Source organism: Mesoplodon bidens (genome assembly GCF_964165515.1).
Source record: "Mesoplodon bidens genome assembly, chromosome: 4".
Taxonomy (NCBI): Eukaryota; Metazoa; Chordata; class Mammalia; order Artiodactyla; family Ziphiidae; genus Mesoplodon; species Mesoplodon bidens.
Genome location: NC_138160.1, coordinates 134,699,946 through 134,727,484, shown reverse-complemented (window position 1 = coordinate 134,727,484; position 27,539 = coordinate 134,699,946). Strand labels below are relative to the sequence as shown.

At 41.5% G+C, this 27,539-nt stretch overlaps 1 protein-coding gene and 1 pseudogene across 2 annotated transcripts in view; both read right to left on the bottom strand.

Moving 5' to 3' along the window:
• SGCD (sarcoglycan delta) overlaps positions 1 to 27,539 on the bottom strand; it is a 400,556-nt gene that overhangs the window by 351,579 nt on the left and 21,438 nt on the right. Inside the window, exon 2 of the mRNA XM_081230634.1 lies at positions 26,381 to 26,569. Coding sequence (XP_081086760.1) covers positions 26,381 to 26,569 — 189 coding nt within the window. The remainder of the gene's footprint in view (positions 1 to 26,380; positions 26,570 to 27,539) is intronic.
• On the bottom strand, positions 17,156 to 17,753 carry LOC308616003 (protein lin-28 homolog A-like; annotated as a pseudogene). Its single transcript has one exon. The product of its transcript is annotated as a protein lin-28 homolog A-like (transcript).

Sequence of the window (27,539 nt, the reverse complement as noted above, 5' to 3'; positions counted from 1 at the left end):
AATTTAACCAAGTTAGACAAACCTGTAATAGCTCCTGTGACTGGGGCCATTAGGACCATTTTGGTGTTGTTCGGGCCAAACTAATGACTGTGAGAAGGTACCTGAAACAAGTAGACGGATTCGGCTTTTCTATTTCCATTTTAAAACCTATTTGGAATTTCTCTGCTATGTCATCCTAGGTTGACATTTTTTTCCGTATCAATCGTTCTAATTAGTCAAATAGTTTTTAACCTCCAAAGTCTATTAAAAATAACTTTGCACACTGACCAGAGTTTGCAGAGCAGAAAAGCTAATGCTAGAAACAGAATCTGTTTTTTTAGATGACTACCAGATGTCTATAAGGGCTAACAGTGCAAACAGAGATGAGTGGCATGGATGGGGGTGGAAAGGACTGTGGGGAAACACAAGGCACATGCACCTCCTCTAAAGGCTTTCCATATTAACAACAAGCAACAAAAACAACAACAAACTGCAACACCCTGAAGGCCCGATAACACACTCGGCTAGCCAGTTTGGTCAACTACCAGCATATAATTCCTGATCTAACCCAAACCTTTCATTTCGCAAACAGAAATTTAACCCAGAGGAATCTAAGTGGTCTTAGGCCACATTAGATACAGATCTGCCAATGGGATCTCTTGACTCCTAATCCAAAGCCCCCAATTTCCTCTTCGATTTACTCCTGTGTCCTTAGGTGGCATAAGGAAATAAAATATCACAAACCCAAGTCTCTATGGAGCATCAACTATGCTCACAACTTAGTTCTAAGGCCTTGGGGCAGGGTGGCCGGGTAAAGAAATCATCAATTTATAGCCTTTGTCATGAAGCAGGTAATATTCTGTTACCTCTTTTGTTAAACCTAAACCCTCTCTCCTACCCACAGCCACCCACAAACACTTAAGACCTGGGAGCTAGAAGGAGTCCCAGGGGATAAGCTGGTCTACCCCCCTGCCTTAGGCAGATGAAGTGTTACTGCCATTTCAGAAATGATGCTCCAGAGGCCCTGAAAGAATGAGAACATTTCTGTGGGCAAAAAAGAAGCCTGTCCTCTTGATTTTTAGGAGAGAGGTTTTCCCTGGAAGAGACATTTCATACGGGAAAATAAAAAATAATAAATATAATGATGTACTAAAGCATACAGTACAGATTATTCATGTGGAAGCCATTGAAGAGAAGTCCCAGTTTTTGGTCAGTAAAAGCTGGAATGGGTCTTAGTGCTTCCTGAGAAGCTCCTTATTAAAAAAAAAAAAAAAAAAAAGTATTTAAAGTGCCAAAGAACTAAGAACAATTGTTTCCACATAAGGGTACAGATTCCACAGCATTTCTGAAGGTCAAACTTCGCCCAGATAAGCCATGCTATCTATCCCTGGCACAATGCTCACGCTGCGTCACCAAGCCCAAGTGGCACCACCAGAAACTATTTAGTTTATAACAGCAACCACAGTAGGGTGGAACACACCAGACACTATTGCCGCGGTGGCTCCACCATGGCCGAACCTGCCTCTAACTATCCTACCTGGTTGTGGTTACGACCAGTCACCAGGGCTGCTGCACAGCAAATCCAGGGGAGGCGGGGCATCCATACTGTATGAGGAAGCCATGCAGAATGTCTAAATGACCCTCCCTCATCAAAGATCTATGACTAAATGATGTTCTGCATATTCCGATATTCCATGAAGCTACATGATTGTTTCCATGTTACAGTTAGCAATTTAATTAGACTGAGGAGTCTTTTAAATTAATCTGAATAACCTTCATGCTTGTTTGTCTGTTTAGTGCTTTCTGTCTGTGGCTTTTGAATTACAATTTCTTCCCCGCCTGCCCCAGGTTTAGAAGAAATACACACTGAAGATGTTTTTTAACATTCTTAAGTTCACGTTTTGCTTACTGTCAAAGTGAAGACAGAAATGGTAGTTTTTAAAATTGTGCCTATGTAATACACAGAATTTTGCCCAAATTTACATCTTCCTGTCCCCTCCCTACACCCCCTATCTACTGCTTTTGGGTCTTTGTAGATGTACTCTGACATCCTGGATACAAGTTTTTAGATTATTTAAATATCACATCTTTTTTTACCTGCTTATAATCGTATCCTATACTTTTCAGAAAACATTTAGAAATATTTCACCTGTAAATGGTTTTAATGCTTACCCATCCGTTATTTTATATCACAACTCTCTCATTTAGGGGTTCTTCATTTGTATTTAGTTTTAAGTTGGCTGGATCAAACAGAGAAGGTAGAAAGTATGTTTTGTGAAGTCTGAACTTCAGAAGGAACTAGTCAGAAAGCATCTCAGTTTTCTTCTTATAAGGTAAACAACTCATCTGACTATACATTCTTGGGATTCATGTTTACCTTCCAAAAGGTCTAGATATTCCATTGTTTTCTGCTTTACTCTAAAAGAGAATCCTTTGATCAGCATGATTTTTGTTCTTCTGTTAAGATTTTTCTGTTTTTACACTGGAAATATCTATTTTGCCTGGATGTATTTGGGTGGGGTTGCCTTTTATTTTATCTGGCTCTCAGTGAAACCTTTAAGTATGTCCAGCTAAGGAAAACACTCCTCGGTTATGTCTTTGATATGTTAGTCTCAGTTCTCGTCTGCTCCTTGGGAATTTCTCTGGTTCTTGGAAAAAACTTCTGTAACCTATTCTCTATCCACTACGTAATAATCTTTATTTTATTTGACTTTGTCACTTTTCTTCCTTATTCATTCTGGGAAAACACTTAATTTTTTTTTTTTGGTACGCGGGCCTCTCACTGCTGCGGCCTCTCCCGTTGCGGAGCACAGGCTCCGGACGCGCAGGCCCAGCGGCCACGGCTCACGGGCCCAGCCGCTCCGCGGCATGCGGGATCCTCCCAGACCGGGGCACGAACCCGTATCCCCTGCATCGGCAGGGGGACTCCCAACCACTGCGCCACCAGGGAAGCCCAAAACACTTAATTTTTATTCTTCATTTAGCTGGTTTACTTTTTCTCAGTATGAATTCTTTGCTGACTCTGCAGTGAGTTTTAATTTCACTATTGCCCTTTTAGTGCCCTTACAGTGTTTTCTATGTCATTTTCCTTGATTCTACGACCTTTTCGTCTCTGCCTGACCTGTCCTTACACATTTCCATTCTTCTGCCACAGAGAAATCATAATGACCTTTCCCCCTTTTACCACCACCTGCCCCTCAGTTTTCTAAATCTTTCTTCTGATTTGTAAAGTACATAATTTGCAGCAGGGTGCTTTTTCTCACATCTTCAGGATGATGTTCCTATTCCTCATCATGTAGTTTCTTCCATAGGCTCCATATTGCCTGATTTCACACAAAGGGGAAAGACCTAACTGGGTGCGATGCTGCTCCTGGGTGTACACTCTGTCCCCATGGACACTGACTGAACACCCTTCTCACATCCATAGCTTCAACTTCCCTTCAGGTGACGGGAAGGTTCTCATCTCTCACACTCTGAGCAGAGGAAATTCATGAAGGACAACTTTTTCCAGTTTGCCTGGTTACTCACGAATCCTTGTGCCTTCTCTTGCTTAAAGAGCTTTCTACATGGGAACTGCATCTCCCAAAACACAGGATGCCTTGGCTCTTTCCTATTTCTGGAGGTTGTTTTTGGGGATTGTAGCCTCTTACCAGTGTGTAGGTCTATGTATATATATCTGTGTGTATATATATAGCTGTATGCATACATATATATATGTATGTGTGTATACACATGTATGTGTATGGGTATGTACAAACATGCGTATATGTATGTATGTCTATATACATGTGCGTATTTGTGCACATATGTATGCATTTGTGTCTTATGTACATATGCATATGTAACTATGTGTGTGTGTATTCCCTGTGGGGTTACAGAACTGAGAGCAGACTGACTCAAAAACAGCAACCACAAAGAAATGAAGAGGAAATGTTCATCTTCCCAGTTGCTACTGATATTGGATTTTGCACCCAGGGCACAAATACAGGTCCAAAATTAAAGCTTCTCCTAAGAAACTTCTAATGAGGGGAGGAATTCTCTATTTCTGATGACTTAACATACAGTGTCTTTAATTGTGTCCTTTAATGCAGTTCCATAAACTTTAAAGGTTCATGAAAATTCCTCCAAGGGTTTGGTGACAGATTGACTGTCACCCCTAGTTTGATGATGGAATAATTCCTCATTTTTTGTTTTATCTTAGACATTTTAAGTAGATAGTTAAGAGAAGCTAAGGAAGATGCAGTTTTTAAACCACAAGTCCCTCTTCTACATTTCCCCCTTCCAGATGTTTACAACTCCAAAGATAAAAGCTACCTGAGATATAACTTGGTCCTGTGTGCCTTGAGACTCTCCATTTTATCGGCATGGACCAGGATGCCCAGAGGGGACGAGTAGTGTACCCAAGGTCCCAAAGCTTGTAACAAAGCCCAGACCATAACTCAAGTGTCCTGACTTTAATAATGATGAGACTCCACATGGTTCTGGAAAGAAAGTGGTAATGATAGGTATTTAGAAAAAGCTACCAAGTACGTGTGTACTTGTGCTTTACCAATCCTTAGGGAGAAGGAATAGTGACTCTCGCTATTCTTGAAGCACTGTCCTGTCACTAACAATAGCCACTTCCCATTTCTTATCCTCTGAAGTGAGCAAAACCCCGACAAAGGTAGGGAGGCTGTCTTCATACCCACAGGGGAAAACAACCTTCCTAGAGTCTGTGTACAAGACTAAAAAGGTATTGAACCTCTACAGATCCTTTGAAAGTCATGCACATTCTGGATTTCTCTTTTTTTCAACTGCTTATGGCTAACTGCAGCCTAGAGACAGACAAAAGGTTTTCCAATTCATGCAACTGCCAGACATTTTTCCTTCCAACTCTAAGCCAGGCACAGCCCCCAAAGCCAATTTTGCAAAGTGCCACATTCTTTTGAAATATTCCATGGATTTCATTATGCATTAAAAAAAATGTAGCCCTGAAGCTAATAATAAGATAGTCACTGAACACACGCTCCTTTTGAATTGGTTCTATAATACCGGTTGTTAATGAACCTTGGAGAAATACAGCAAGGAATAGCACTTTTCAGATTCGAAATTCACATACACTGACCATCTTGAAGCAAAAGTCACTCTAAAGTCAAGAGGCTCCCCGGGCTTCCGCTGTTATCATCACAGAAAAATGCAGTAAATTCAGCTCCGTGAGATGCACCTGTGATTACCTTCCAACCATCCCCATCACTTCACTTGGGATGACCTTCATTTTTATTCTGCTTTCATACCTCTCTGCACAGGCCTTGTGTACTAGGCATGGGACCTGTGACTCATGTCCAAGCGAACGATAATAATCATGCCTTCTGGCCACAGTTACTGGTCCAGAGATGGGCATGTGACACCATTCAGGCCAGTGAGACAGATGGCGAGTTTTGCTGGGTGTTCCTGGGAAAGAAGCTTCTGGCTCTTCTGAAAGAGCTCCAAAATCAATAACCACTCCATTACAGAAAATGAAGAAGGAAGAGAGAAAAAGGGAGAATTTCACCATCCTCAATATATATGCAAGACTTTTTAAGGAAATAATGAGGGAACTCATAAGAAAGTTTAATTTCCATCAAGTGAGAAGGTTATGTTTTTAGGGAATAATTCCTTAAGATTAAAAATGGCTTTCTAAAGACTTCTGCAAAGGGAATAGCTTCTGCGGCAAGAGAATCAGCCTTAGTGTATGGTAAAGTCATCATTCTTCTCAGGAAGAGAAATCCTGGAAATATCAGGAGATTTAAAACATAATAGCTACTCTTTTTGACATGTCGCTGATCAATGTAATTTGAACTGTCATTCCAATAGACTAGAAAAGCCTAGGTAACTTTATGAGAACTAGTAGGCTTAGGAGAATGTATCAAAATCATTTTTCTAATTTTTCTTTTGGGCTTCCATCAAAACAAAAGCAATGCTATTCTAGTGCACTTTTTTCATTTCATTTTCAAAACATGAAACATGAGTTGCCGAGGTAATCACTGACTTCCATGATAAAAGTCATAAATCAAAGAGAAGAGTAATACTTTTAGAATTATGCAAGTTGATATAGCATTACCAGGGATGCCTAGAAACAGAGATAACCTGAAAGCTGACGTTTAGAGGTCAGCAGAGAAAAGATTACTGTTTGCAGGGAAAAGCTATTTATGCAATTAACTGAAATTAATTATGCTTCTATAAATTTTATAAACACATTATTTACAGATCTGGATTTTTGGCTAATTAAGCTTTAATTTAGTTGAGAAAACTAAACCATATAAGCTTTTATGAGAAATCCCTGGTCATCCATTGAAAGGAAAGAGGTAAAATCATAGTTTTTAGGAAACATCTGGAGAAATAAACAATTTAGGAAAGCTGCAAAGACAGAAATTATACTCAATTATCCAAGATGTAAAGCCATAGTTTGAAGTTAGGCTGTCCTTCATTTTCTCAAGAGTACCCCTTAATTAAATGCAAATAATCAGAAATGGCAATTAATAGACTGTTAGCATTCCCTGATTAGATAGTGGAGCCCATTTACAATACTTTAAGGTTGCTGCGGACTCTGCAATAAACCAAATGGAATGTATATTCATAAATTGCTCTCCAATGTGTTCCTTATTGAAAAGTTTTCTATGATGGTGCCATCTCAGAGGCTAGCCAATGACATTAGCAGCCACCACGCCATCACCAATATTTCCAGGGCATTTGGACAATCAATCTTCCGGACAGACAGGGGTACTGCCTCTGAATAGACCAGCCAAAGGCACAGGGCTTCCAAAAGGGTGAGACTTTTGAACCACCTTGAGTAAGCATCAAATCATACAAATCAGGAACAAGCCATTACAGGTCAAATGGCCTCTCGTAGATGCCATGGGGCAGAGCAGGGGCCCAAGTGCAAGTGTGTTGTTCCTTCATTGCCTCTCTCAAGGGTGTACCTTCCTACAGTGAATACTGAAGAGTGACTCCGTCTTCCTACCTCCATAGGGCACTGCCTACTCTATGCCTTCTCCCCATCAGGGCCTTTGAACTTGCCTCTCCCAATGCCTGGAATCTCCCTCAGCTCTTCATGGCTGTCACAATCCATTCTTCAGGCTTTTACTAAACTTCACCTCTCCAGAGATGCATATGCTGATCTGTGTCTGAAGCAAGCCATGGCCAATTACAAAGTATCACATCTCTCTCTTTATTTCCTTCAAAGGACATATCAGAATACACAATTATTTTGTTTATTTAGTAGTTTGCTTCTTTATAGGCTGTCTCATCCTCTGACATGGTTATCGTTTCCTGTGTTTCACACAGTTCTGTTTCAAGTTGAATCAGCAATAATGTGTAGAGAAAAAAATATTGGAGTGACTGTAATTCTTGTAGCAATGATGATTTTTCAGCCACACCCACATTAAATATGCTTTTAAGACTCCGTTAGTCATTTCTCTGAAAGTGAGCTTATGACTCTGCGCTGAATTTTAGCAAATGAATCCTCTTTGTAAGGTGACTCTCCAAGTGTTCAAGCTGACAATAATAATAGTAAGCATTCATGGGTGGCTACCACGCTCTACTTTCTGGTTAGTGCCAATCTTTAACAAAACTTCCAAATCCCATTACTACAAACAAGTAAAGCAAAGCTCAAAGAAGTTAAGCTCCTTTTCCAATAGCACTTGGCTCACCAGTAGCAGAGCTGAGGTTTGAACCTAGGTCTGTCTTCTCTGAAGCCTGTAAACCACACCTCCACCTTCTCTAACATCACTTTTTTTTTTTTTTTACACATCAGGATCCTTCCAAAGCATCAGTTGGCAGCATGGCTTCAGAACAACTCTGGACAATGAGAGTGTGATGGAAAATGAGCCAAGAAGCTGGGCAGTCTAGACTGGGAGGATTTGCTCCCATGTAATTAAGTCTGCTGATGTGAGGCCTCTGAACCTCTCTAAGCTCAGTAAGTGATTCGTCCAATATGAGAGAAGAGAATCAATAAGGTCCATTGGAAAACACAAAGAGAAGACAATTTCTCAATATACTGTGCAGGAGGCATACCACCAGCTGGGAGTAAGAAGTATTTATCCTAATGTTTGGATACTTAGAAGGTTCTAGAAATCAGAGTAGGGATACTACAGACCATCAGCTTTCTTCACGTGCCCTTGCTGTTGACTCTTTGAACCATCCCAATAATGCCACAAGCATGGGGGCTGGAGGCTCTGAGGAACAGACAGTGACCCCTCAGCCTGCAGAGTATCATGGGAGGGTGTATGGCACAGTTTTTAGGAGTTCTAGGTTCAGTTTTCCTTCGTATCCCAGCTCTGTCATTTGCTGAAACCATAGGAAAAGTGACTTGACCACTCTTTTAAGCCTCAGTTCACTCATCTGGGAAAGGGAGATAACTACAGGAACTATCTTCTAGGTTTGTTATAGGGATGAAAGAATATGCCCCATGTTAGTTGCTCAGTACCATGCCTGGCACAGAATAAGCTCTCAATACAAGTCATCCTACTAATGACAATAATCTATTTGCAAATCCTGCAGTTAATGTACCTATGAGCGGCCAAATTCTGTCTGCACCAATGAAAAAAGCAGAAGACTTATTCTAAACAACCTCCCTTTTTCTAATGCAGAAAGTGTTTGTAATTAAGTGTGAGGAATCACAGTCTGTATTTATCCTTACAGATGAGGTCCTTAATTCAATCACAATGTAGCCAAATGGTCTTTAAAGAAAGCAACTATCATGATATACCCTTACTTCTTTTCTATTTATGATTTTTCTTCTCTTTTCCTTTTAGCTCATTATTTTTACTTTTTTGAATCTCACAAGTATTACATAAGTATATTCTCCTTGCAAAAGGTCAATAGAAAATGGTAAAGCAAGGGAAAATTGCCTTCTGCCGGCCTCTCCCATCTGTCTCCCCATCCCACCTCCCCCCACCACCCAACTCCTCTCCCAAAGGGAGCTACTGTCATCAGATGTTCTAGGAATCCACATCCGACATTACTGGATTGCCATCATCTCTTTTTCTGTTGTTCAGTTTTACTTTTAGCGTTTATACAATCATCTTGTCTTGGAAGCCCCCTCTTTGAGTATGCCAAATCACCCCTCTATACGTTCACACAGCATCCACTCAGCATAGTGGCATTTTTACATTTATTTGTTTGATCACGTGATCAAGTCTCCCCCACCAGATGGCAAGCTCTCGGAGGAGGGACCGCATTTACTTTTGTTCTCTGCTGTAGCTCCAGTACCCAGTACAGTGGTTGGCCCACAGGAAGAAATCAACACACATTTGTTGAGTAAATGACTGTTACTCATTCATTAGGCTGTCACAGATAGTAACTAGACTAACAAGAGATTTGCAGAGTTGAAGATTTCAAACGGAAACCAGTCACTTAACTGGGACCAGAAAATTATTTTCCAAAAACAACCGCAAAAGTCAGAAGCCCAAGGCTCTCCACCAGTGAATGAACAAGACACAAATTACCTCTGCTCTCGTGGAACCCTCCTGGCCAACAACGGCAGTGCAGGTTTCAATTAAGAATATATAAAATTGCTTATGTGAACCATAAAGCATTCACTTCTAAAACAGCAACCAATTACGTATGGCATGAAACTGGTTTAACCCAATGAGTAACCCAAATGATCATTTCCCTCTATCTTTGGATTTCAGGAAGAGGACTTTCTTTTAATCTTGGAGTTAAGAGAACTGTCAGAGAGAGAAAACATGCTTACTTAACATGGCCGATTGCAGTCAGTGTATTAATGGTCAAAACTCCCTGCCGTTGGGCAACCCAAATAAGATGGCTAACTAAGGGACGAAAATGTGCCGAGTCTTTTACCACATGTCCATAGGCCCTGGCTCAGTGACTTCCCTGAGTCTGCAAAAGGCATTTGCTGCTGAGCTCTACTGCTCACTGTTCATTCTTATTTTTTCTAAAATGGGAGGGTGACTGTAGTACTTATTAGGCATGAGACCTTAAACAGATCACCGATCCCCAGCTGCCCCTTCAGTCAAAAGTGTAAAATTAAATTATCCCTGCCATGTCTTTCCCATGAGGATGCTTGTAGAGAACCACAAGATGCAGTAGATGTGAACCAACTTTCTAAGGTGCCAAGAATGTTTACAAACCTAAGGGATGTTACGAGGACAGAATGAAGTTCTTTTTTCTTTTATTGTGTCTCTCGGTAAGTCGTAGGCACCTAAAAATGCTTGTTGAAATTAAGTGATGATTATGCCCACATGGTGATGATAATGATTTTATGGCTTTTTAATTGTTAGATTTTGTGGAGGGAACCACACATCAGGGCTCCATCACAGGGTCTGCTCACGTTAGGTTCTTAGTACGTGGCTAGTAAATGACTCAGTGCTCTACATTGTATTGTTTTCCACTGAAAAAGGCTTAAACGGACCCCAAGTTCCACTCACTGACTCCTCCTGTAACAATAAACACAGAGCATCTACTATTAGCAAATCAATTGTTAGGAGATGCTAAGAAGTTTTCCACTTAATAAAGCTGACCGATAATTAAAAGCTGACTAATATGCGTACTTTTATGTATACTACAAGCATTCCAGTTAGAAGGTTTCTCTATTAAATATAGAAAGGCTATGATCCTACTGAGGATTTTTTTTCCTATTCTTGAAATCCTTATTCATCAAAGCAACTCCTTATTTAGTTAGATGATTCACATGTGGCTTAGTAAAGGCAGAAAAGTAATTCAAAAGGCAACCAAACCATGATTCTTATAACACAGGTGCTGGTTCTGTAGTTTGTGTGACTCCTTAAAGTATTCAAGAAACTAAAACTGCTTGAAGTAGTCAATGACTGAACCAGTACTGAAGTAGCTTTAAAATGTCCACTCCTTGTTATTCCTAGCTACACAATGACCATCAGTGCCACTGAAAATTCTGCAAGTAAATACCTTACTGGTTATGACACATTTACTTTTTGACAGTAAACATTTCTGAATAAAGTTAAAAGCATAAATCTTCGAGTTTGACGTATTTGTACACATACATATATATGTACACGTAATATGTCCTTGTATACGTAGTATGTATACAGACATAAAAACTATATACTAACCCTATTACTTACTAGCTGAAGAAGTTGGGGAGGTTAATCAAGCTCTGGGCTTTAGTTTCCTCATAGCTAAATGGGAGATAATAGCACCCTGCCTCGCAGGGTCACCGTGAGGAAAGAAGAGAGAACTCAGGTAGGCACTCAGCACTGCGCTCAGTACATGTGGTGTGTGCATGGTCAGTAGCAGTTGTTGTTGTTGTTGGTGGTGGTGGTGTGGCAGATAGTACAGATCCTCCTCAACTTACAATAGGGTCACATTCCAAAAACCTCACCATCTGGTGGAAATATCTTAAGTCGAAAATGCATTTAATACACCTAAGCTACCAAACATCACAGCTTAGCCTCGCCAAACTTAAATGTGCTCGGAACACTTACACTAGCCTACAGTGGGGCACACTCATCTAACACAAAACCTGTTTTATAATAGAGTATGGAATATCTCATGTAATTTATTGGATACTGCACTAAAAGTGAAAAACAGAATGGGTGCAAGTGTATATAGGGTGTTCACCCTTGTGATGGCATGGTTGACTGGGAGCTGTAAGCTGCAGGTCAGTGTTACCAGACAGGACCGTACCACACTTCTCTAGCCTAGGAAAGGCTCAAAAGTAAAAACTGGATCTACTGCATGCACATCACTCTTGCCACATCATAAACTTGAAAAATCGTAATTCAAACCATCCTAAGTTGGGGACCATCTGTACTTTCCAACGATGGCCAGAACCCTACCTCTGCATTCGTTTCCAGAAGCCACCATACAAGTTACCACAAACTGATAGCTTAAAACAAAAGAAATTCATTCTCTCACATTTCTGGATGCCACAAGTCTGAAATCAAGGTGTCAGCTGGGCTCCACTCCCTCTGGAGGCTCTAGAGGGGAATTCCTTCTTTGCCTTTTCCATCTTCCAGAGGCTGTCGGCATTCCTCATGGCCGCATCACTCCAACCCCTGCCTCTGTGGTCATATTGCCTGCTCCTCTTCTGTCTATGTCAAATATTTCTCTGCCTGACTCTTATAAAGACACCTGTCATTGGATTTAGGGTCTGCCTAAATAATCCAGGATGATATCCTCAAGATCCTTAACCTAGTGAAGGCCAAAGAAGGCCAAAGAAGGATTAAGCTGAAGACTTATCTTTTGGGGGCCACCATTCAACCCACAACAATCTCCCATCCTACAAGCTCCTGTAGAACCTTGCAACTCCCCCACGTAGAGGGGACTCTGTGTGCCTTCCCCCTGAATCTAGACAGGATTTTGTGTCTGCCTTCACTAACAGAGTGATGTAGGAGTGATGCTACCTGACTTCTGAGTCTAGGTCATAACAGCATTAGGCACTTCTACCTCATTTAAGTGGAACATGCATCCTGGAACCCAGCTACCATGAGGACAGGAAGCCCACATTAGCCCACATGGAGAAGCCACGTGTAGGTGTTGTGGCCTGCAGAGGTCACAGTTCACAGACAGCATCAACTGCCCACACAGAAGTAAGCAAGCCTCTAGATGATTCTAGCCCCAGCTGTTGAGTCAACCCCAGCCTCGGAGTCTCCCTAGCTCAGGTGCCAGACATCATGGGGGCAGAGGGAAGCCATTTCCACTGAGCTCTGCCCCAACTGAAGAGTCCTGAGCAAAATAAATTATTACTGTTATATTTAGCTGCTAAGTTTTGGGGTGGTTTGCTGCATAGCAATAGATAATGAGACTAATTACTCATTAAATAATTGAATGGGTTAAGATGAGAAAGTAAAAAAACAGCACACGAGATATACTTCCTGGTATTTAGCATCTTCGATTTTTGTCTAACTAAATATAGTGTGGGCACACATAAGTACACAGGAAACTGGTCAGATATCTGTTCTATGGTTTACAAGGTAAACCTTATAGGTGATAAATAAGATCATTTCCTGGCAGCCCAGGAACCCTGCAGATTTGGGGGATCTTGAAAACAGAAAAGTCAACCTGCATTCACTCCATCTTTGCTCATTAGAATCTTAACCATCCTTAAGGTCCATTTCCAATGTCATCTTCTCCATAGAGTCTCTAGAAGTGACCATGGATTGTAGAAATTAAAAACTATGCCCCTTGAGTTGAATCCAGTGGTTAGGAGAACCCAAGAATAGTAAAGACCAGAAGATAAAGAAACTCACGAAATGAGAATTAAACATTATTATTTAAGCTAGAGACAGGGGAAAAAAAAGTAGAGATTAAGTAGAGGAAAAAGCGACTCAGTCTCTCAGTCTCTCATTTCCACACTTTTAGAGGAAAAAGCGACTCAGTCTCTCATTCTGAGCCTAAGAGTATAGGAGGATCCCTTAATTAGAAACTATATAAGCTGTAGAGGACCATTTGTAGAGCATCATTTGGTCCAACTGCATATTTTACAGGTTTGAAGAATAAGGCTCAGAAGCGGTCCCTGACCCTCCCCGCTCAATACAGCTCTTCACCCACCAAAGGTCCACCTTGCTTCTCACTGGGAAGATGAAAAATCTATCACAGCCTCACTACGTACCCAAGGAGAAATACTGAAAAGAGGAGAGGAGGAAGAGAATGGGTATGAGGAAAAGGAACAAAGCTGCTAGAAATGTAGTTACTTGAGAACCTTTCTGTTAAATTGAGGGTTTTTTTGGGCCTTGAGATTTTTAAGGTGGTTTTTCCCACCTTAAGCCTATGGCTCCAGGTCTTAAAAACTGTCCAGGGCATGGAAAGAAAAGGCACACATTGTTGTACAGAGGGAAATGAAAAACTTCTCTGTCCACGTTGACGTTGCATGCTCTCCAAGACCTATCTAAGAGGTAGGCTTGCGGATTTTAGACCTGTTTTGTAACGAAGACCTTTCTGCAATGGTGGAAATGTTTTCTATCTGCTCTGATGATGATGGTGGCTACTAACCCCATGTAGCTATTGACTGTGTGCGACATGGCTCGTGTGACTCAGGAACTGAATTTTTCATGTGACTTAATTTTGATACCATATTAGGCAGTCAGTTCTAGACGAAGTATTTACAAAGCCACTCTAAACTTAGAACTTCTAACTAGTGACACAGGCAACCCAACTGACTTGAAACTTCATATTCATGACTGTGTCTCTTTCTACAGTCTGAATAAGGTCCTGTCTGCTGTGGAAGGACTGATCCTTAAGTTCACAGTGGTAATATGCCTCTTAGGATTCAGAACTTCTCTCCTGTGATTGCTTAATGCCTCAGTAAGAGTGCAGAAATCCCCAAGATGTGGTCACAACTTCCGATTTCTGAGAGCCATTCAGAGTTCACAGCTGCATGACCCAAAATACCTAAAAATTCCATGTGTGAGCAGCTATGTGTGATGGAAAAAGACAGAAATACTTTCAGGGAGATTTTCTGACATTATTTTTCTCAATTTTAGAATCACAGAAAAAAAATGAATTTTTTTTCAGTACCAATAAGTCTTCATTTATTGTATTTTCCCAAGGAAAAGAAGGGAAGGGAAAAGGGTCAGCATGTGTGTTACAAAATGATAGCAAATGGGAAAGGAAGTACCTGGCACAGCAAAATCAACCATCAAATAAACACTGCCCAGATGGGGTCGCCAAAGCCCAAGGGGGCTCAGTCTCCTGCAGTTCAGTAATGAGGGGAAGGGATGAGGGAAAGGTACATGCTTTTCTACCCTCCCTCCTTCTCCATAAATTCAAGATTTCACACAAAGCTTTGGTTTCTAGCAGTAAACATGGAATTACATTCGTCCATCTCCTACTAAACAATCTTGTGGCCACTTCAACTTAAGTTTCTTGCACTTGCATATAAGTTCCCGAGTGACTTGCCTATACATTCATCTTTCCTTTCGTGGTCTCCCAACCCTACTTTCTACATGGAAGGCCCCTTCATTGCTCCTCTCTACCCTAGGATTAGAGATTAAAGTAGGTTTTAATCCATCCAAAGACAGCAGTCTGTTTGGCATGAATCACATCAAGGTTTTAATCTATCCAAAGACAGCAGTCTGTTTGGCATGAATCACATCATGGCTCAGGAGACTGGGAACAAGGGATGGAGAGTTCTTAGCTTCTTCAGGATTTTTGCACAAGTCGTTTAATCACAGGCACCTCACAAATTAAACGTATAGGTATATGGACTATTTTGGGGGGGTACAAAGGGGTAAAGGAGAGGGGGTAGGAATCCAGTTTTTAGGACAGAAGATCTTGTTTGAAATAGGAAACAGGGGAAAGGGAACACAAAAGAAAGTGTGGTTCAAGACCTCCCACTTCAAGAAGGGGGGGCCCTAAGCTTACGTTTCAGATCTTTTTGGCTGGTGTAGACGCTTTGTCAAAGATGCTTTGGCTATTTTTCTCAATATAAAAAGAAGTTTGTAAACAATAAAACCTCAAAAGAACACGCAGAAGACCAACACATTATATTTACACAAACTAGCAATCACCAAATCAGCTACTTGTGAAGTCCTACGAAGCCCAGACAAATACAATAACTAGAGGGGGGCAGCAATTGGGGGAGACAAGAACCCAGTATCAGACACACATCACCCAATGTGTTCTATTGCATTTGCCCCATTACAACACAGTGAGGTAGGTTTGCAGTGATCTCACAGCATGTAAACGACACCCTCTTTTCTCCTTTAGCTACCATGACACTAATCACTGCTGCAGCAGGGCAGGACACTGGCTCTGGGAACCACAAAGAAGCCATCGCTGATGGTCTCTCTGGAAGCCAAGGAGGAAAAGCCCAGAATTGTTAAAGATTAAAGATCTTGTCCTTCCTTCATATATCCATCCCTGGGCAGCTCAAGATGAGTACAGAGGAATCATTCTTAAAACCTGTCCTTACCAGCTCACAGTTTTTACAAAAACATACACAATACACCCTGTTGTGTATGGTAGGCCTAGCCCAATCCAGTGAAGGATGGATCTGGTATGTAAAGTGAGTCCTGTGCCCTGGGATTAGAGGTCTGGAACAGGAATCCTTTATCACACATACAGATGACCTCTGCCTAATCTTGGCTTCCCCTCTCTGCACCTTTTACCTGGCCCAGCCTCTCCTAACCTCTCTGTACCACCTTTTCCTGTTCAGACCAATTTCCAATCTTTCAGTAGAAGGAGACCAAGTCATGAGGCAACCGAGTTAAAACCTAGTCTCCCATGAAACACTGAAGATGGAGGGGTTTCAAGAGGACACTGTGGCAGAAAAGCCAGCTCTAGTTGGCAAAAATGAGGTAGTTCAATAGGCTATATGCTCCAAATAGTTGTTCTCTCTGGTGATAGAGCAACAAAAAGTATTCCTGCTGTGCAGACCCAGAGCTGCTGCCGACTTATCCCTGAGATTGCTCATGTACCTGAGAACACAGTGCAGGAATGAGGGCACTCATTAAATTAGATTAAAATACACAAAAATACAAAACCAGAATATTTCTATTATGAAAAAAAAAGTTAAAATGCACAAGATATGTCATTCACACACAGCTAGTGCAGTTGGCATCCTGGAGAAAGTGGGACCCAAGGTACAGTCATCCAAGGGAGCAAATAAATAAAATTGCATTGGCCCAGAATGGGGTGGGAGTGGGCTTAGAAGCAGCAGGTCTGCAGCTGTTCCCTCAACCACCCCTTCTGCCGATCATCACAGCCCACTGCTTGGGACAGTGGTCAGCACTCTATCCCAGGAGGGGGTTATGAGGAGACAGGATGCGGAAAACCCTGCTTTACCCCTGAGATATTTCCTCCCACAGAATGCAGTGGCTTGTGGGTTTGGGTCCATCAATCTGGTCTCATGCTTAATCTTTTCACTCTGGCATGGGAAATATTCTTCCATATCCTTCTTGAAGAGTAAAACAACTTCCCTATCCAGGCCACTTTCAAAAGCCAGAGATTCTGGGGGTGGAGACTCAGATAAAGCATGCAGGAAGAGTTACCCCCCAGAGCCCTCACGTGCATTTGGACAGAGCATGATTGGGGTTTCTTTGCCTCACCCCTTCCCCCCACCAAGAGGGAAGAGGGGGTGACACTGTAGATCCCGGCCTGAGATATATGGCAGTGCCAGCTGCCCCCTACCCACACTGTCCCCCCTTTCTCCACTCTGACGATTGATGCCTGTTCCTCAAAACATTCTCATCACGAACGGATAGCCCCCACCCACTGTGGCTCAATTCTGGGCCTCTGGGAGCATGGCAGGGCTATGGATCTCTTCTTCCTCCTCCCGAAAGTAGGCTGGCTTTCCCTGGGAGCTTGCTGGGGCTTCAGGGGACATGAGGCTACCATATGGTTGATGCTCCGGCAGAAGTGGCACCCTTTGGGCTGGGGTGGCCGTTTGCATTCCTTGGCATGATGGCCTAGACCTCCACAGTTGTAGCAGTTATCTCCCTTTGATCTGCGTTTCTGCATGTTCTCCCCTTTGGGCCGCCTCTCGTTCCCAGTACAGAACATCTCACCAGGGCCGGTGACTTGGATAGATTCCAGGCCCTTGGCAGACTTCTTAAAGGTGAACTCCACGGCCTCACCCTCCTTCAGGCTCCAGAAGCCCTCCATGTGCAGCTTACTCTGGTACACAAAGACATCCACAGGGGGCTCGAGTGCGACCCCCGCGCGGGCAGTCATGGACAGGAAGCCAAATCCCATGAGCACGTTGAACCACTTGCAGATGCCGGCTCTGCGCAGCAGCTGCGGCTCCTCGGCCGCCCGGGCCGCGTCCTCCTGCGCCTCATCCGGTCACCTGCAAACTGCTGGTTTGACACAGGGCTCATGGTAGTTGGCTGAGCCCGCGTGGCCCCGGGCCCCTGGTCAGCGGGCTGCTGGCCCCAGAGAAGTCCGGAGGCAAAGGGCAAAAACTGAATTTTGAGTGTATGAAAAGGATAGTAAGTGGGAAAGGTCATGAATATTATCCAAATAGGCTAATGTTGCATAGTGATTTATTTATAATTGGCACTCAAGTTTCCCAGTGTGACCTCTCAAGAGTGTCTACAATTTGCATCCTGTTGAACTCGACTAGCATCAGCCCCCCACTCTCCTCCTTCCCCACCCTGTCCTTTCTCTCCAGAGGCCGGGCTCTCAACACTGGAACCACAGTGTCTGAGGCATCCCATCAGAGTTTAACACCCATGCTTCCAGGCTACAGCCACCACTCAAAAGGGTTTCTCCATCCTTTAAGACTCAACCCAAGGAGTCTTCCAGGGCCTTTTAGCTTTAGCTAATTTCTTCTTTCACACTCCCTTAAAAGATTTGTCATTTGGGGGAATGTATTGTTTTTTCTTCCTACTAAATTATGATCTATTAAAGTAGAGGATTTTCTTTATTATAATCTTTAATGACCAGACAAACCAGCGTACTGCGCAGTGTGCTTAAGAAATACCAATCGAATTGCAGCAAATGTGCCCAATAAATTGTACAAATTTGTAACAAGCTTGGTTCATAGCATTTTGCAGCAATTATAAGGACCAAAATCATCCTTGAGGATTTGCATTCTTGCAAAAGGTATAAAACACAGTAAGCTTCAAACGAAACAGGACATGACAGAGCTGTATCCCAGGACTATTCATGGAACAGAGTGGATTTCTGTCCTTTGTTTTTCTGCATTACAATGTTCATGCCGCCTTAAAAAAATAACATTTTTGGCCATTTTTCAGTTTGATGAATTTGAGCTAATGGATGAAAAAGTGACTGTCAGAGACAGCACTGAGAGATGGAAGCACAGTGTTCTCAACACGAAAAGCCTTTCCAAGTGACGCTGGCATCCGAGCTGAAGCAAATGCGACTCACACACACAATATATTCATTAACAGTGTTGAGTGAAAAGTATAACTAAAGCCAATAATATCATTTTCTCCCATTTGCTGAGCAAGTCTGTATATTAACTAGGATGATGACTCCTGCTTCTCTTCTATTTCACACTCCTGACTCATGTAATTAAAATATAGCAGGCAGTCGATACATAGGAAGGAGTGTCTGTATTAAAAATACCTTTTCATAATCAAATTTAAGCACTCATCTTATTTATGATCTGTCTACATTAATAAATCAACTAATACTTCATTTTAAAAGCCATATAAAGCTCTATTAACCCATCTTTACACACTTTAATTTAAAGTGACGGGCTATTCATAATTTTTTCCCATTCATTTATTCAATAAATATTCTAAATATCTGCTACATGCTAAGTGACATATTTAAAGCTGTGGATATAAAACTGAATAGTTTAAGGTTACAGTCCCTGTAGGGGAAACAGACAGGAAAATAAAATAACGCCGTACTGCACATGCGCCGCACCCCCCCCCCCCCGCCCCCGGCTGCAGGACACCAGGTACAGCAAATACAAAAGACGGAGTCTTCACCTTAACCTGGGATGACTTCTGAGAAAACATAAGAAATAAGAGAAAAGCTTAAAAAGGGCAATGTTTATCAAAGATCAAGTGCAGGTGTGATTTTCAAGTGAATTTCTGACCTAGCGGGAGGGAAGTTCTGGCCTGGCTGCTCAACGAACAGGACTCTGACTCCATGACTTTGCCCACTCAGGTCACAGCTGATAAGGCATCTCACATGACATATAAGCAAGTACAATGTGGTGTGCACAATCTGCTGAGCCAGTGCAGTTTCCTCTCTGGGATTTCACCTGGGTAACAACAGACTGGGGCAGGTAGAGGTGGGAGCTGAAGGGGAAAGTCATTACAGAGAAAAGGTCAAAGGCACATGCATGTTGAAGATGCAAGGAAGCAGGAAACCTGAATAAACACAGGAGGTAACTGGTAGCACCACAAAGGTAGAGGGATCCTGGTCTGCCAACAGAAACAAATGTTCTAGGGCAAGACCAAGGCCATGTGGTCCAGGAAAGCCAGAAGGTGGGCATCCCCAGAGCTGCCTTTGGTTCCTGACAGTGAGGCTGTGAGGTCCACTCATGCACCCAGGAGACCCCCTTTCCTGTTCCCTCTGCATGTGTATCCTCACTCACCTCTACTTGAGTTAGTTTGACTGGGTAACGGTTCCTCGAGCCTTCTGCAAACAGATGATGTATTAGTGTTCTGAGTTATGGAACACACTGCCCATTCTCCCTGGCTTTTACTGTTTTACAATGTGTCCAATTTACCAATATTAGAATGCCTTCCTCTGACCCTCAGTGGATCTTTATCTTACTTTAGGGTAAATAAATCATGTTTTAGACATTGCATGAACAAATTCATTTGTCTTCGTGAAAAATAGCGCTTGGAAAATGGGCAACACAGTGTACTGATTAAGAGCGTGGGCTCAAGAGAGGGACTCCCTGCGACCCTATCCCAGCTTCATCACTCACTTAACAGCGTGACCTTGGACAAGTTACTGCACTTCGTGGAGCCTCCTACACCCCATCTGTAAAATATGGGTAACAGTGGTACCTACCTCATAGGGTTTTTATGGGGATTATACAGGAAAATTTAAAAATTCTGCACAAGTTTTTATTAAACAAGTGGACATTCATTTCTTAAATAATCACAAATACAGTGGTTTGAATTTTGTAATTTTGATGAATGGCAAGAGAAAGAGAAGTTAGGGGATCTATTAAACACAGGTATAGCTAGTTATAATTTATCAAGGACCTATCATGTATCCAGCACTGACCAAGTACTTGACATCCATCATCTCATGAATATGGTCTGCACAAAACTGTCAAATGTGTTTGACAATTCACAAACACATATTGAAAGCTGACTGTATACCAGGCACTGGATCATGCCTACAAAGATGAATAGAATGTAATCCCTGCTCCTGAGAAGTTCCCGGCATGGCTGGAGTGCTGAAGCTGGGTCAGGCAACCTCGCATCTACTTTGGTTCAATCATCTGCAAAATGAGGATGTGTGAGGAGGTGACTCCTTAGGTTCCTACTTCATCTCATGATGAATAATTTCACACTCACTGGACTAAGAGATCATGCCACCTATTGAAAATCCCCAAGCCTTTAAAGTTTTTCCACTCAGTAACCACTTGTGCTAAATGATAGTGTAGACGATCAGTACTGCAGTATTTGGGGAGGTCTTTGAGGCCAAGTTATCTGGATTGGGCTGCTGGAATGCTTTGTCAGAAGCATCAGCCCTCTAGAGAGTGAGATCTCACATGGTCAAGGCGAAGTTCAAAAGACAAAACTGTAGTGTTCAAACAGGAAGATGCCTTGCAGTCCTCAAGGACACCTGCTTCAATGCATTCATTTCTTTACTGAGCCCCAGAGGGAAAAGGGGATGTAGTTCATGGCCCACTAGGTGTCCAGTTCCTTGACACTTGCGCTAGGGCTTTCTGCACTGCCCAACGATATGGCACACAGATTAATAAACCAGGCTTCACACGCAGACTGCTTGGATTCAAATCCCTACTCTGCCACTTTTTTAGCTTTGTGATCCCAGATCCAGTTATTGAGCCTCTCTCCTCCCTGTGAAGTTGGTATCATGATAATACCTAGCCACATAAGGATTAAGTTAGATTACACTTATAAGTTGCTATGGCATAGAGTCTGGTGCAAAATGAGCCTTCAGTAAATGATGATGGTGATGGTGATGGTGATGATGATGATGATGATGGTGATGATGATGATGATGATGATAATGGCAAACACTAACATAAGGCACTTACTGTGCACCAAGCGCCATTTCTAAGCACTTTACATGCATCACCTCATTTATTCTTCATAACAATCCTATGAACAGGTAGGTATTGCTATTACTCCCAGTATATTGCAGCACAGAGAGGTTGTGAAATTTGCCAAAGTAAGTAGCAGAACCAAGATGTGTACCTGGAGCATGCGTCCAGAGTCTGAGCCCCTAACCACTGCCATGTGGTATGGGGTCTCCCATGACTTTCTGTTGCCAGCACAGACTCTTCCTATGGGTGAGTGGCTGCTATACGTACATGCTTAACGTGCATTAACTCATGGAGTCTACACACCAACCTATGCCACAGATAGTATTATTAAGTTTATATTAAATGTTTACATAAACATAACAAGGGGCTAAAACAAAAGGTGAAGGCAGTGAAGGGAGAGGGTCATCGGCTGTAGTGCAAAGAGAACTGAGTTAAGGACTGAACAGCCAGAACTACTGTAAACTACTCCAGGCGGGAAATGTCAGTGGACGTCTCGGCTGGGAGGGAAATGTGTGATCGGAGGGCACAGGGTGGGTAACAAAGATGATGAACCATTCTGGCAGCTTCAGAGTTTTGTTGAAAAGCCAGATCATTGTAGCAGTTAGCAGGAGCAGGTAAAGTGTGGTGGAAAGGGATGGGCTTTGAAGTCAAGCACCCGTTCTTTTACTTACTAGCTCTGTCTTCTAGGAAGTCACTCAACCTCTCTGAGCCTTGGGTTTTATTCTACTAAAATGGAGATTATAATACCTAATCTGTAGAGCTGTTTGGAAAATTAAAAGAGAGATTTTTTAACTGCCAAGCACAGTGACTGGCACAGAACACACTTAATAAATTCTAGTCCTCTTGTAAAGTACAGTGTGTGATAAACTAGGACAGGTTAACCTACGGGTGTTTATAACGTAGGTAAACCAAACACTCCTTCAAGTAGGGAAAAATAATAGAGAAGAGTAGGAGAGAATAATGCTGTCCTGCTTAATAATGAACACCATAATAATCTGCTAAAAGCAGAGGAGAGAAAATTCATTTTTCTTCTGATTTACATTTGGGACAAAGAAAACTTGGTTGGATGTTTTTCCAGATTGTTATAATGTAAGGACTCTTCCAGCATATACCCCTGGGGATGGCAGAAAATGCAAGTCTGACAGAAAAGAAAATTCTGGATGTCCAATCTGGGATAAATTGCCAAGTCCTCAGAAACACTTTCAGATGACGTCACTGCCTTGGTTTGTCATTATTCAGAGGGTTTGATTACAGTGTGAGCTTTTCCAAATGCCAAACTATCAAACATTCCAGGCGTACAAAATAATCACCGTTTCCTATTGACAATCCATGCATAAAGTGCTTAATTGTTGTCACATTGACTTCCTATGTTCGTTCACCCCACCATCACCAAGGTAACATTGGTTAATACCTCATTCTTTCCCAAGATCTTCACTATCAGTAAATTACTATTTGTGGAAAAGAATTAAAATTCTAAAAGAATGTGTATTATACTGTAATTGATAGAGAATATGCTTTTAACGTACAGGGAAAGACCAATTTTCTGACACTTCTGCTCTATTTGCTTAAAAGCATTACTGCTATAAAGCACTAATTATGGCTAACCATGGCATTATTCTCACTTTAGTAAGTAGTTGGTTTCGTAAAGCTTTAAGAACTCTCAACTTTGGCAATCAATTTAGTTAACTACAGGAAATGCTCTATTTCATACAGATTATTACCTTAATATCATATTGCTCCCCAAGCTCCCATACAGAGTGAACTGTCACTCAATATACATTTACATAGACCTCTCACTATTAAGCCTGCCAGATAAAGCACACTCGAGAAGCCATATTTGTATAATATCATGGTTATCAGGGTTTGAGTTCATATTCTCCACCACATCCACCCTCAACTCTTCCGGGTTCTATAAATTAACTTTACCCCAAACTAGCTAAAAATAACAAAAAGAGCCCCAAACAGGGAATTAGGGGGATTCACGAGTCCCAGCTAAGTTCCAGTGGGAAGGTAATGAATTCTATCCTGTTTTATTTTGGTTCTACCATCCAACCATCTCACCAGCCAGAACCCGGGGGTATTCCAGAGTGTCTTCCAATCCCTCAACTCTTATATCCAAGCAGTAGTTGAGGCGTGTTGCTTCCATCTTTTAAATGTTTTTTGAACCTTTACTCTCCATTCTACTGCCCTAACTTCAGTCTTCTCCTATTTTATATTACAATACAGAAGGTTTTATACTTTAAATACAAAATAAAAACATCACAGAACAGGCATATCGACAAAAGACAACTATGGTCCCTTGGATTTAAGACCAGACAGACTCAGGACACCTTTTAGAGGCCCAAACTCTGAGAAACTTTCTCCATTATATTGTATCCTCACCTGAGCAAGTATCTAGACTACAAATCTGATCACATCTTTCTCTCTCTGCTGCTTAAAATACTTCTCTGAAGTTTGCTTGTCTATAAAGTAAGTCCAAGTTCAAAAAGTGTTTACCTACTCTCATTCAGAAGTAGAAGCTAACGTGCTCCAATAGTCTAGAACATATTATCTTAGATCCCTACCATCCCATGGAAATTGACCTGTATCATCTTCCAAACTGAATACTGCAATACAGAAGCTTAGTTTCCTAGCGTTTACTGCAAGTATTAAAAAGTGAGCCATTCCCCATCATTAAAAAGCCTACAAATAATAAATGCTGGAGAGGGTGTGGAGAAAAGGAAACCCTCCTACACTGTTGGTGGGAATGTAAGACACTATGGAGAACAGTATGGATGTCCAGCAAAAAATTAAAAATAGGGTCACCATATGATCCAGCCACTCCTGGGCATATATCCAGACAAAACTATAATTCAAAAAGATACATGTGCCCCTATGTTCATAGCAGCACTATTTAAAATAGCTAAGACATGGAAACAACCTAAATGCCCACTGACAGATGAATGGATAAATAAGATGTACATATATATAATGGAATACTACCAAACCTTAAAAAAGAATGAAAGAATGTCATTTGCAGCAACATAGATGGACCGAGAGATTATAATACTAAGTGAAGTCAGAAAGAGAAAGACAAATATCATATATTATCACTTACATGTGGAATTTAAAATATGACGGAAATGAACCTATCTATGAAACAGAAAAAGACTCGCAGACATAGAGAACAGACTTGTGGTTGTCAAGGGGAAGGGAGTCGGGGACGGATGGATTGGGAGTTTGGAGTTAGCAGATGCAAACTAGTATATACAGAATGTATATAGAATGGATACAAAACAAGGTCCTACTGTATAGCATAGGGAACTGTATTCATATCCTGTGATAAACCACAATGGAAAAGAATATAAAAAAGAACATATATATATGTGTATAACTGAATCTCTTTGCTCTACTGCAGAAATTAACACAACATTGTAAATCAACCATACTTCAATAAAAAAAATGAGCCATTCTGATGCATTGTTTCTAACCATGGTTTACAGAATCCTCAGGAGTCAAGTACCAATAGCCCCTCCCATGAGTGATGAATGGAGGCCCATGGAAAAGAAATGCAGCCCTTGCTATTCTCAAAGTTCACTCTGCCTGGGAAACACACATAAAAAGTATTATCTGGAGTGATCAGTATAATAATAAATACATAAATGGGGCTACAGAAGCATGAAGGAGGGGTTGTACCAGGCACAAAAGATGGAGAAAAGCAGCCCAAGAAGAAGAAATGGCCTGAGTAAAGGCAAGAAAGTCTATCTATGCAGAGGGTGTTAAGGATAAAAATAAACTTTATAATTCAGGAAAGGCATATATTTGGATTTTTCTATTCTATTTTGAATTTTCACATGAAAACCTTACTCTTAATTGTGTTATGTTCACGTTTCCTTATCAAACAGGAGTTCTTTTTACTGCCAATGTAATTACTTACTTCTGCCATCACAAGAGGAAAGGCAAGTGTTTCCAGGGCAGCAGATTACTGCCCACTATGCCATCACTAATAAGAGAAATTATAATATTTGTACTGTTATAATCTCCAAGAAAAGTCTAGGGAAAAACCTCAGAATAACTCCAGAAATCATTTTGCCAGGATTTTCTTTTCATTTGAACTTCAACAAGTAAATGTCCAATCTGTAGAGTGGTCCTATGTGCAAGAAATTCTTCAAAGAAGCATAAACACAAATTCTTTTAAAAAAATGTAACATGGCTACACTCTCGTTTCCATTCTACCCAAGCAGTAGGAAAGAGAACTGCCATCCTGAAAATTGAGGAAATGCTCCATTAACCATAGTAATGAGCTACCAGGTATAAACAGACAGTGAAAATTCTTAGATAATCCCCAAAGACTAATTTTACTCTGATGTTTACCTACCTACATAGTTTACCTACTGTGTTTACCCTACCTCACAAAAACTTTCTTAATCACTACTAAAATTTGGAAAAACTTACTCCTTTGGACTCTATCCCATCTTTCTCCTTGGATTATTTACTCAAAGTACTTGTAAGCTACAGATTACAGAAACACGGTTATCAAAATAGAAGGAAAGCATACACGATGGATCATAAAGGAAGGAAAATGCCTCAAAAGTGGATTACCAGCCTCTGAAGAATTGAGATCCAAAAGAAGTCAATCCCCACATGTAACCTGAACAGCAATGTTTTTTCACCAAGATACCAGCTTGCAGGTTATCTGAATCCAATTGCCATCACTTCCCACATTTCTTTTTCTTGCCCCATGCTTTCCCTTCCCCCAAGGAAAGCTAAAGAAAACCTTGTGGTTTTACTTACAATTGTGAAGTTCATGACTTTGAGAATCCAGATGGTCATGGCCAAGTTCACCAGTATTAAAATCATCAGGAGTAGGACAAAGAAATACAGGCATCTTTTCCGCCAGCCATAAATCCCCACTTTGTATACCTGTGGCCCCTCGGAGCTGGGCATGGTGCTCCGGTGGTGGGTGTACTGTTCCTGAGGCATCTGAAATAAATGAGGTGAAAGAGAAGCACTCACATTAAACTGCTCAGAGAGAGAGAGGAAAAAAAAAAGAATGGAAAAAATCAACTGATGAAGAGATATGGCTGACTGCTGTCTATATGTTTCCACCCTCCTGACAACTCTAAAAAAATCTGTTTCCCCTGGACAAAAGTGGCTCCTCTGGATGCTTGCGTGAGCTCTCCCGTTTCATGCAGACATCTCTCATGATATGCACTGAGACAGCAACATATATATCACAGGAGGAGAGGGACCCGTAGGAAGCCATTTTCCAAATGGTTCTTAGAATTCCAACATCTTTGTGAGGGAGACACTCAAAGTCCTCAGGGTAAAATTTAGAATTCACCTGAGAAAATAAATTAACCCCAGCAGTTCTTCATGGTGGTATAATACTACTACTTAGGCAACTGATTTGGGGGCGGGGGGAGGTAAAATTATCTCAAATGCAATCATTCTGTATTGCCAAAAAGTTAGTGGCAAAAGTAACAAATTTGGTCTTCCCTCCATTCCAGAGTTCAAAGGGGTGCTGACGGGCACATAGATTAAGCCTCATTTGACTCAGGGATCTTCAAAAGGTGATAGCCTGTGCTTAAATGCTTCCCTTGACAGAGATCTCACTACCCTTTTCAAGTAGTCCTTATGAGTCAGACAATTCTAACTGTTATCAACACATTTATTTAATAAACATAAAAGAGGCTCAAAGTCAAGTAAGGCGTGAACATGCCTTCCAGCAGCTTGCAGGCTAATGGGGAGAACAAACTAGTTAAACAGTGATAATAGCAGAGTGAGATAAATTAGAAAAAAATATCTGCCAATATTAAGTAATATTCGAATCCCCTTTAAAGTAAGGAAGCTTTCCCAAACCCCCGCTGTTGACACAAATTATCTTTATACTAGCACTGCTAATTAGGTACCAACACAAATCTAAATAAACTTATCACTTCTATAAAATTCT